Raw genomic sequence first — 11,895 nt, forward strand, 5'->3', positions numbered from 1 at the left:
ATATTTTCAACACTTTAGTGATGGGGTGCACAATTAAAAATTGGGATACACTATTCTAGATCCAGGCTAATGTCTAGAACTTGCAGAGTGAACCTAACCCACTGACATACTTTGTGTACTCTAGCGTCACAATATTTTGAGATGTATGCCCAATGCCTTTAGGCAAGTTTGCATTTTCTAGTTCAAGACTGTTCTCTACAGTCCTTTAACTTTGCTGATCCAAACATTAATGTTTCTTACCAAGTAATGATCAGACTTAAATGTTCAGCCCCTCTGCTGGGAATTAGGTATAGCTAAAATAGTTTTGCATCAATAAGTATTTTTCTTTCTTTTTTTTTTTTTTTTTAAACTTGTATTAGGTATAAAAATAAAAATAGTGCTAGACTTACCCACACAGGGCAGGGAGTAGCCAAGCTCAGGGTCATGAACAAACTGCCGGTCGTTGAGTCTGGTCACACAGTACAAGTGGAAACAGTCCAAGCAAATGACGTGGCGGTGGTTGCACTGGAATACCAGGACAGGACTTCTGCACGGAGAAGAGAAGATGTTTGCTCAAGCACCTCCATGGATGGGAAGGCGACATGTGCCTCAGGACAATTTCTGGAGTTAGGCAGGGTTGCTCAGAGCATGCTCTGTGTAAAGACCTGAGCTTATGTATACCAACACTACATATGAAGACCTAGAGGCATCCTATCAACTGCATATGTAAGAATCCAGAAAGATTATGCAAAATGCAAATTATGGAGAAACTATAAGTGGATTTCAATTTTTTTGCAACGAAGTAAGCTCCTACTGTAATTCTAGTTTTCCATAAACTTTTTGAAGTCCCCTCATACCTCACTGATTTTCCTTATTTTATGTTTTATGTTAACACATTTATCAATCTGGTTATTTATTTATTTATTTTTTAGAAAGATTTTTTTCTATAGGGTGTGTGTGCTCTCCAGAGAGAGAGAGAGAGACAGACAGAGAGACAGAAAAGGGGGATGGCAATGCTGCAATCTCTTCCCCTCCACTGTCCTCTTGAGATTTGGGACACACACACACGCACACACACACACACACACACACACACACACACACACACATGGCTGGTGTGAATTTGAAGCCACCAGGTCCAGCACTCGAACCACAGTTGACTATGTGGGAGTCCAGTGATGTAACCATTACGCCATCTGCTGGTCCCTATCAATCTGTTTAAATCTGAGCTTGTTTTCAGGAAGACTTCTCTGACTGGTACTTCCCCATGAACCTAGTAAACCACCCTACCCACTTGTGTATATTTCTGGTGATTCATTATGACTAATGGTACTGATAAAGTTCACCTCCCTTATAGACTTGATCTCCTTGAAAGTAGTTACTGTGTCTGCATTACATTGATATTCCCATGGTACAGGCATTGTAAGGCTTTAAATACATACCCCTTGAATCTTGTTAAAATAATACATAGAGCCTGAACTTCCCAAAAGTCAAAAGAAAAATGACTATTTTACCACAGCAGGTATCTACAACAGCCACTCATGTTCCCCTGACAAAGGAAAAGTAGAATTTAGAAATAAAAGATTCTCCAACACAAATTCGTCTACAAGATTTTGTTTATTATGCCATCCTTTATCCCATCCAAATATTCAATTTATCAAATTATAGGTAGGGGATTACTAATAAATCCCAACTTTTAGATTTCCTTAAAACATTCTGAAGGAAAAAAATCTCAAAAAAACCCAAAAATGTACTTTTGCTGGGAAATGAACTACCCGAGTTTATGTCAAACAGGAGACAAACTGAACACATTAATTTGAGATTAGCTCCAAGGCAATTTTAATAGGAAGAAAGTTATTGGAGTCTGTTTAGATAAGCCTATTCCCTGTGTAATGATAACAAAGTACAAAATAAACATGTTCATTTTAGGTCCAATTCTTAACAACTACACGAGCTCTTCAAAAGCCCTTCCCCTAGAAAAATTAATATTAAATGTTAATATTATGGAAGATAATTCCTTAATGACTAAAAGATTTTGAAAATTTTTTCATCCCACTTTTTATTTTATTTTATTTATTTTTCTAGAGAGGTTTTTGCTCTAGGGTGCGTGCGCTCACCAGAAAGACAGAGAGGGACAGAGAGACAGAAAAAGAGAAATCATCTCCCAGGAGGGATGGCGACGCCACAATCCCTTCCCCCATTCTCCTCTCAGGAGCTTGGGCATGTGTGCATGTGTGCCCGGGGTGAGTTTAAGCTACCAGGTCTGGGTTTCAAACCGCGGTTGACTGTATGGGAGTCCAGCAACATAGCCATTACACTAACTGCTGGTCCCATCCCACTTATTTTAAAACAATGTCTAATACAAAACACAGTGGGGAAAAAAATCCCTTTTTGGGGATTTTTTGCCATATGGCATGTACACTAGTGAGAGAGAAAGTGAGAAGTCACCCCCTTCATTCTCCTCTCAGGATTTTGGGCATGTACTCATACATGCCCAGCATGATTTTCAAACTTCCAAATCCAGGGCACGAACTGCGGTCAGCCGTGTGGGAGTCTAACCCTGAACCAGCACATCACCTGCTGGCCCCAAATCCCTTGATATTTGAATGTCACGGATCTATACGTCAGTGGCCAACTTGACCTAAGCAAGAGGGTCCCTAAACACGTTTATATGCTTCTCACGTTCACTCCCTCTCTGAACCTATGAAATTCTTTTGGGGCTTTCATTTTCATTTCCAGAGTCTAGTCAATGAGGCGTTGCCCATGCTCTGAACTTTTGATCTTTTCCTTTGAACAACTTTCGCCTTAGAGACAATAGCATAGTGCTTTCCTGTTTCTAACCAGTCACTCACACACTCAGGCACAAGCACACACGTACATGACTCACTCTCCGAACCTACGTAACTGCTATATTTTCCTTTCTCTCATAGTTGTGTGAAAATATTTTCCATTTTGCTTTTAGGATCTTGGCAGACTAAGCCTTTATTGACCCTTAATCTGCTATCAACACATGACCATTCTGGAGAAGACATTAGAACATTTACAAAAATGGCCATATTGTTCAACAAGGTTAAAAAGAAAGCTTAGAAATGACCTTGCAGGGAAAATAAAAAGAAAACTTAGAAAGCCAAAGCAGTGGGCCCATGACCAACTGCCACAGTGGCACAGAGCGGTGTGAGGGTGCCTGCTACGCAGCCATTGGTCTAGCAAATGTGCTTTGCCACCCTATCACTAATAGGAACCAGAACAGGAAGAGCCCTGTCTCACAGGGGATGTGGACAACAGGACGTGTTTTATGATTTTCCCTCGCAGATAAAATACAATCCACAGGGACTGAGTCTTATCTAGAAAATCCATAGAACATCACTTATTCAACTTTGTTAATAATATTCTGCAGTATGGGGCAGATTAGCAAGAAATGGAAAATGTTTCAGAGGCCATAGCAGGAGATAAACCATATGCAGACTTGGGAGCACACCACCTTAGGGAAGACTTTAGAGCGCCAGGGCCGGAGCATGGAAGTGCCCACAATTCAGAATAAATGACTCTTAGTCCAGCTTACTCCTCCTACCTCTGGGAACAAAGCACAGCACTTGCAGGCCCTGCGAGAATCTGATTCCCACAGAGCAAAGCATGTGCCCCCAGGAACACAGGAAGAATTCTACTAAAATTGACCTAGAGCTGTGCCAGGTCACTTCGAGCTCCTTGAACTGAGTTGTAGACAGAAGAAGCATTTACCCTATGGATAAGGCAACTGATCTCATCCATCAGGGAGTGGAAAAGCTATTACTACCTACCGGGGCCTGGAAGAGTCCAGGGGGCCCCTGGCACATCACACAGTACTTCCCTCTGCTATTTAGTGGCAGGTAGACAAGGTAGCTAGCAAGGCTTGGGGAGTATATTGGGCCAGGACCCGAGACTCCTTTAGGATTTACTTATTGCAACAGTGAACATCAATAACCCTTACTATTACAAAAACAAAGACACATCAGAGGGTCTTAGTGAATGTCTACCTTGAACAAAACTTGTAGAAATTGGCACCAGTGAGAAGTGAAGGGGTCAGAGGCTGAGATATATGAAAGCTGTCAGTGCCAGAAGTGAGGAGAGTTACTTAACTTCCCCAAAGGAAAGCCACTGAGGGCATGGTCTGTGACCTGGGATATGAAACCGCCTACACGTTTCATGAATCCGCAGTAGAAAAGGAGGAAATGTACAGGTTGCAGGGAGCCTAAAGGACAGACAAGTCACCCAGGAATTTTCACTGCCTACCTACCACTATCCACCACTACCCAGTTGGTGTGTACGAGGGTTCCTCAGAAAGTTCATGGAAATGTGTATGATGAAACCTGCATGGATTTCAATTATTTTTTGCACCAAAAAAATCTCGTGCTTTACTTTCATTTTTTTTCATGAATTTTTGGAAGTCCCCCCATGTCTCACACACACACACACACACACACACACACACACACACACAATTATGGGTATAAATAAATAGGTAGATAGACAATGCTATAGATAAACATATATGTTGATTACAGTTACACGGATAATGATATGGATACGAGTAATATATGCATGAATTTCACTAAGACTTAGATATCACGTGCATGTATTTCACAGAGGGTTTCTTGATATAGTTATGAGGTAAGACTGCTCATCTTCTATTAAAAATGTTCCTACTAGTTATGAAAAATTAAGTGAGGGATAAACACAGCACCTATAAAAGGGTTATTAGTTTAATCATCTGAGGAATCTGAGTAAAAATCATTTCATGGCTAGAGAGTTTACATAATTGACTTCAGAAGTGCTAAAGAGGAAAGGGGGGAAATGAACACAAATGAGTACCTACTTCGGGTTAGGTACATTGCTAATAACTTTTCAAACATTTTCCCACTTTCTTCTCCTAAAACGAAGCACACCTTCTCTGCTGCCATTCTGTTCTCTGCATCTCCACCCACTCCAGATGGGACGGTCTTTCTGTAGTCTAGCATGCATCCAATTCCTTACCTTCTAAACACGTTAGTTCATCCATTCCCATAGCATAATACTAGTCCTACTTCAAGTACAAGACTTAAAGTCACTAGACCTCTAAAATTCTCACTTAAAGGCAAGATAAGGTTTTCATTTCAATATGTAAGATGTTTTGTAGGATAAAAACTACTAGCTGTGAGCTCAAAGACCCCAGGCTGAATTGCACCAGAAACCTGAACAGAAATTTGATTATTTTAGGCCTCACCAATCAAGCATACCCACGAGATGATGACGCCCTCTTGAACCTGTCACTGAACTGACCATGTGCCTTGAATCTCTGCCCCTAAATTTGATCCTTAAACATGTATGTGGGGAACACCTCAGGGAGACAAGGTCTTTTCAGCATGAGTTGTCCGCTCTCCTTGCTTTGTGCCTTCCAATAAAGCTATACTTTTCTTCATTAAAAACAAACAAACAAACAAAGAAAAAACAAAAGGCAAGCGAGAGAGAGATCTACAAAGAACTTTCTCTGGAGCTCAATGCCTCATGGTTTTCCATTTTTCTTTACTTTCCTCTTATTTATTCATAAAATCCATCCTTAATGTGTTTTAGATATTGATCTTATTATTTAAAAAGTGTTTCATGTTTTTCCTGGCTTAGCTATCAACGTTAAATAAAACGTCATGAAATGATAGAGACATCATTTGCTTAACCCTTTCACGACCCATGCCTCCCCAAATACAGGTTTGAGGACGTGATAACCATGTGATCAATAATTCTGCTGATCCTAGTGGATGAATGGAACACTATATTTATGGTCTCCAATGTTTTTATTTTGCGCTCTCTCTGCTCCTGTTCATACATGTTTCACTCAATTACTTATGAGCACCTCCTTCGGCTAAAATAGGCACTTAGTGAATGCATGTGAGCTATGGCACCCAGTGAACATAAAAAGCTGTACTTGGTGTGAGCACTGAGAAGCACGTACATATACACAAGACACAGTCTGGAGATGCAAGAGTCACATGGGACAAGGACGATAGAACATGTATGTAGTTACTGAACTCCGGCGGCACAGAAGTTAGCCAAAGGGGAACATCAGGCTTGCTCCATTAGGAAACCTGACACTCAGTCACTGGAGAGAATGAGGTTTCCAGGCAGGAGGGAAACATAGACGTTTTTCAAGGAGAAGAGCAGTCAGGTAGGCAGTTTAAAAGGATATGTCAGTAAAAGAGTGGGAGACAGATGAAAAAGGTTGGAGACAGAGCAGGCTCTGGTCAGGCTTTGGGAGTGACTCTGGAACATGACTTCCAGACTGTGGGATTCACCAAAGGTGAATGGCCTAAATATGTGTCTCTCTGCTATGGTCTAAATACCTGTCTCTCCAGAATTCCTACTGAAATGCTTACCCCCAAAGTAATGGTATTAGGAGGTGTGGTCTCTCAGAAGTTAAGCCACGAGGGAAGAGGCCTCATGAACAGGATCAGTGTCATCAGAGAAGAGACCCCAGAGAGTCCCTAACCCCGTCCAGCAGGTGAGGACAGAAGGAGAAGGCAATGTCCGTGAACCTGGAAGTGGGCGCTCGCCGACACAAGAATCTGCTGGCACCTTGATTTTGGACTTCTCAGACTCCAGAACTGTGAGAAATTGATTTGTGTTCTTTATAAGCCACCTAGTTTATGGCATTTTGTTATAAGAACCTGAGTAGATGAGTTCGGTTTTTAGACATGGGAAAGTAGTGATGTTTTAATAAGTTTACTAAGGAAAGGGAATATGATGTGGTGATGGTTCTAAGAACAGAAACGAGAAGATGGATGGGACTGACCTTTTTCAGAGGGACCTGCCAGGACTCTTCTTCTCATGGATCGTTTGTCCCTCCTGATATTCCTTCTGTGCCCTTTGCTCTAATTATGTATAAATGTTAATTGATCAATCTAGAAATGATTTTATCCCAATGAGCCAAGTTACAGAGCAGTTAATTAAAGGTTAAATAAATTTCTCAATCATATGTAAAAAGAATTATAAATTCTTTACTTGACATTACTGAAGACTTATTTGAACCAACAACTTCTGGTTTATTAAAGGAATAATCCAAATACCTTCTGAACACAGAATATTAAGAAAAATTGAGGAAGTTTTAGTAAAAATTTGGCAAACTATTCACATACATTACACAAAGAAGGATACTGTCGCTCAGGGTTCCAAACATGTAAACTCTTACAAAGTAAGTTTCCATATTTACTAGTAAAACGTGGTGTAGTCTACTCTCTCTCTCTCTGCACTGTCTTATCTGCAATTCTTCCCACACTCTCTGCTACAGTCTTTCTGTTCCTCTGCCTCTCAGTTTCCCACATGCACATTTTCTTTTTCTCAATTGATTCCTCTGCCTCTCAGTTTCCCACATGCACATTTTCAGTTTCTCAATTGAATATTATATATATATATATATATTATATATATATATATATGAAAGAAGCACAAAAGGCAAGCGAGAGAGAGATCTACAAAGAACTTTCTCTGGAGCTCAATGCCTCATGGTTTTCCATTTTTCTTTACTTTCCTCTTATTTATTCATAAAATCCATCCTTAATGTGTTTTAGATATTGATCTTATTATTTAAAAAGTGTTTCATGTTTTTCCTGGCTTAGCTATCAACGTTAAATAAAACGTCATGAAATGATAGAGACATCATTTGCTTAACCCTTTCACGACCCATGCCTCCCCAAATACAGGTTTGAGGACGTGATAACCATGTGATCAATAATTCTGCTGATCCTAGTGGATGAATGGAACACTATATTTATGGTCTCCAATGTTTTTATTTTGCGCTCTCTCTGCTCCTGTTCATACATGTTTCACTCAATTACTTATGAGCACCTCCTTCGGCTAAAATAGGCACTTAGTGAATGCATGTGAGCTATGGCACCCAGTGAACATAAAAAGCTGTACTTGGTGTGAGCACTGAGAAGCACGTACATATACACAAGACACAGTCTGGAGATGCAAGAGTCACATGGGACAAGGACGATAGAACATGTATGTAGTTACTGAACTCCGGCGGCACAGAAGTTAGCCAAAGGGGAACATCAGGCTTGCTCCATTAGGAAACCTGACACTCAGTCACTGGAGAGAATGAGGTTTCCAGGCAGGAGGGAAACATAGACGTTTTTCAAGGAGAAGAGCAGTCAGGTAGGCAGTTTAAAAGGATATGTCAGTAAAAGAGTGGGAGACAGATGAAAAAGGTTGGAGACAGAGCAGGCTCTGGTCAGGCTTTGGGAGTGACTCTGGAACATGACTTCCAGACTGTGGGATTCACCAAAGGTGAATGGCCTAAATATGTGTCTCTCTGCTATGGTCTAAATACCTGTCTCTCCAGAATTCCTACTGAAATGCTTACCCCCAAAGTAATGGTATTAGGAGGTGTGGTCTCTCAGAAGTTAAGCCACGAGGGAAGAGGCCTCATGAACAGGATCAGTGTCATCAGAGAAGAGACCCCAGAGAGTCCCTAACCCCGTCCAGCAGGTGAGGACAGAAGGAGAAGGCAATGTCCGTGAACCTGGAAGTGGGCGCTCGCCGACACAAGAATCTGCTGGCACCTTGATTTTGGACTTCTCAGACTCCAGAACTGTGAGAAATTGATTTGTGTTCTTTATAAGCCACCTAGTTTATGGCATTTTGTTATAAGAACCTGAGTAGATGAGTTCGGTTTTTAGACATGGGAAAGTAGTGATGTTTTAATAAGTTTACTAAGGAAAGGGAATATGATGTGGTGATGGTTCTAAGAACAGAAACGAGAAGATGGATGGGACTGACCTTTTTCAGAGGGACCTGCCAGGACTCTTCTTCTCATGGATCGTTTGTCCCTCCTGATATTCCTTCTGTGCCCTTTGCTCTAATTATGTATAAATGTTAATTGATCAATCTAGAAATGATTTTATCCCAATGAGCCAAGTTACAGAGCAGTTAATTAAAGGTTAAATAAATTTCTCAATCATATGTAAAAAGAATTATAAATTCTTTACTTGACATTACTGAAGACTTATTTGAACCAACAACTTCTGGTTTATTAAAGGAATAATCCAAATACCTTCTGAACACAGAATATTAAGAAAAATTGAGGAAGTTTTAGTAAAAATTTGGCAAACTATTCACATACATTACACAAAGAAGGATACTGTCGCTCAGGGTTCCAAACATGTAAACTCTTACAAAGTAAGTTTCCATATTTACTAGTAAAACGTGGTGTAGTCTACTCTCTCTCTCTCTGCACTGTCTTATCTGCAATTCTTCCCACACTCTCTGCTACAGTCTTTCTGTTCCTCTGCCTCTCAGTTTCCCACATGCACATTTTCAGTTTCTCAATTGAATATTATATATATATATATATATTATATATATATATATATGAAAGAAGCTAGGAGAACTATTTGAAGGTAATAATGTTGACATGAATTACTAAGGAAAGGGAATACGATGTGGTGATGGTTCTAAGAACAGAAATGAGAAGATGGATGGGACTGACATTTTACCCAATCCAGAGGAGGAGGTCATATTGGGTAGGTTAGAAAAGCATTCATGAAAGCAGTGACATCTGAGGGAGGATCAGTATTCCAGGGCACAGAGATGGAGAAAATGTTCAAGGCCAAGAGAAGAGAACGACGTTGTAAAAGTGCCGAAGGAGGACGCTGAGTTCCCCAGTGCAGCCAGCTTTGCATCTTCCCGAGCGGGAAGCAAACTTACTTAGCAATATCCATATACTCATGTGTGGCTGCACTCACGCATCGGTGTCTGTATAGCTAGATGGTAGAATCGCCTGCAATGCAATGGGAAGCAGCGCAGGTTAGAATGAAGATATTCTCTTAGTCTAAAAAATTCATTAGGGAATAAAAATAAAATCCCCTCACTTGAGAGAGGAAGTCCTTCAGTTAGGCTGACACCTGACCCCTGAAATCCACACACTGTGTACTGTATTAGTCTGTGCAACGGCGGCATATTAATGTGCTATGCCCCACTTAGCAATCTTTCAAAGCCCTCTACCTACTTACTCTCTGCACACGAACTCGGTCTCGTGGGAATTTGATAAAGTATTTTATCAGATAAAAATAATTAGAGGAAAGCAATGCATAAAAATTATCTTCTTAACAACTGTCACTTTAAATCCTTTTTAGAAAAGACTTATAAACAATAAATAAATGAGTGAAATCTCAGAAACAAAATGCATTTTAATTTCATCTATTTTAAACAAAATTACCTTCTAATTGCCTAGATGCACTACTGACAAAGAAGTATCCAAAAACAGGGCCTGCCCACAGCAGTGCCGGAGAACGCGTTCTAGCCTGCGTCCGTCATACCAGTTCATTATTTGAGTTAGCCAAGTGAGCGATCCCAGTCACTGGAGGGGCCCCGATCCAAGACACTAATTGATAGACTCGAGTTTTTGGAATGAAAAAAGCTTCAACACTTCAGTGGCCTTCACAATTTCTTCTGGCAGACAAGTTTAGAATCTTGAAATAAGTCCATTGCCCATTAGTCTGCTTGGAATCCGAGACCTGGTAAGGCCCTGGCAGATCCGAGCGCGCTCATTAACTACCCTTCCAATCTCTTCCTGCCTCCGCCACTCATGTTCTTGTTCTCTCTCTCTCTCTCTCTTTAAGAATTATTTATTTAATTTTATTTATTCATTCATTCATTTATTTTTAAATTTGACTGGAGAGAGAGAGGGAGAGAGTGAAAGTGAGAAAGTAAGCCACCAGGTCTGGGACTTGAACCGTGGTTGACCATGTGGGAGTGTCCAGCACCTTAACCATCATGCCACCTGCTGGTCCCCATGTTCTTACTCTTTTTATACAGTCCACTTAGCTGCACATGCAAGAGTATGCTGCGGATCTATGAGCTTACCTCCAGTCCTAATATTCAGCAAATACAAGGTACCCAAGGTTAAGAACTCTATGTGTACATTTTAAAAATCGCTTTCATTCATCTCTTCTGCCAAGAAAATGGAACAACCACTATAAAGCAGGCACGTGATGTCACTGCCCCATACCCCCTCAGGAGGTCTCCATCCTGCAGGGCGGAAGGTAGATCAGTAGTTATCTCCCAGTGTGATGAGTGCTACCACGAGGGTGAGCAGAGGCCACCTGACCTCTCTCTGGGGCCAGAGGAAGGGAGACAGCTCATGTCTCCATAATTTCAGTCTGTATAGAAAAGATACCGAACAAAGCAGATGACTTTTCTTGGTTATAAAGGTCTTCAATAAAAGTATTATGTAAAATAGTATTAAAATATATTATAAATGATTTTTAAAAAAAACTCTCTCCCTCCTTTCCTAAAATTCCTTCTCCCTCTTAAATTCTCAACCAGTAATTCAATATCCCATCTGTGGCATTAAATGTTATTAATTCAAGAGAATTTCTAATCTTAGCATTTGGTCCAAAGATTAGTCCCACTGATGTCTGCTCTCGATATTCTGTAAACCATCCTGTCATTAACATAGAGTTTTGTTCCTGGGCAACAACTGAGTTTTGTGTTCCTTGTGGCATTTTCTTGTGGCTTACCTAAAGCTTCTTGCAACATAAAAGTTCACTATCAAATTAACGATTTCCCTGTTGACCTGTTAACTTGTTCTATTTACTCTCGTGAAGAGAAATACGATAAATAGCGGCCACTTCACGTGTTTCACACGTATTTCCTTTCAATATGTACCTGTGGATTTTAAGACAGCTTATAGAACACGGACTGAGAAATGGTTGAGTCAAGACCTGTGGCGGCAGACGTAAGGCTTTCTAGAGCAGATGGCTGGGTCTCCCAAGTACCATGTAGTCTAAGGGCACCTGTCTCACTAGTGACACCGGCTGAGATCCACCTCAGCACCAGCATGACGGCAAGCCCCTACCCAATCCAACCAACACTCCCCTGCAATTCTATTCTTTTTTTTTTTTTTTT

General features: G+C 40.6%; 1 protein-coding gene across 3 annotated transcripts in view; it reads right to left on the reverse strand.

The window, feature by feature from the left end:
- The window catches only part of PRKN (parkin RBR E3 ubiquitin protein ligase), a 1,506,714-nt gene that overhangs the window by 485,126 nt on the left and 1,009,693 nt on the right, over positions 1-11,895 (reverse strand). For all 3 annotated transcript variants that reach the window (XM_006152254.2, XM_006152253.2, XM_027773358.1), the window contains one exon: positions 390-526. In XM_006152254.2, the coding sequence (XP_006152316.1) occupies positions 390-526 (137 nt within the window). The remainder of the gene's footprint in view (positions 1-389; positions 527-11,895) is intronic.

This window comes from Tupaia chinensis, unplaced genomic scaffold, assembly GCF_000334495.1.
Source record: "Tupaia chinensis unplaced genomic scaffold, TupChi_1.0 Scaffold000346_1, whole genome shotgun sequence".
Classification (NCBI taxonomy): Eukaryota; Metazoa; Chordata; class Mammalia; order Scandentia; family Tupaiidae; genus Tupaia; species Tupaia belangeri.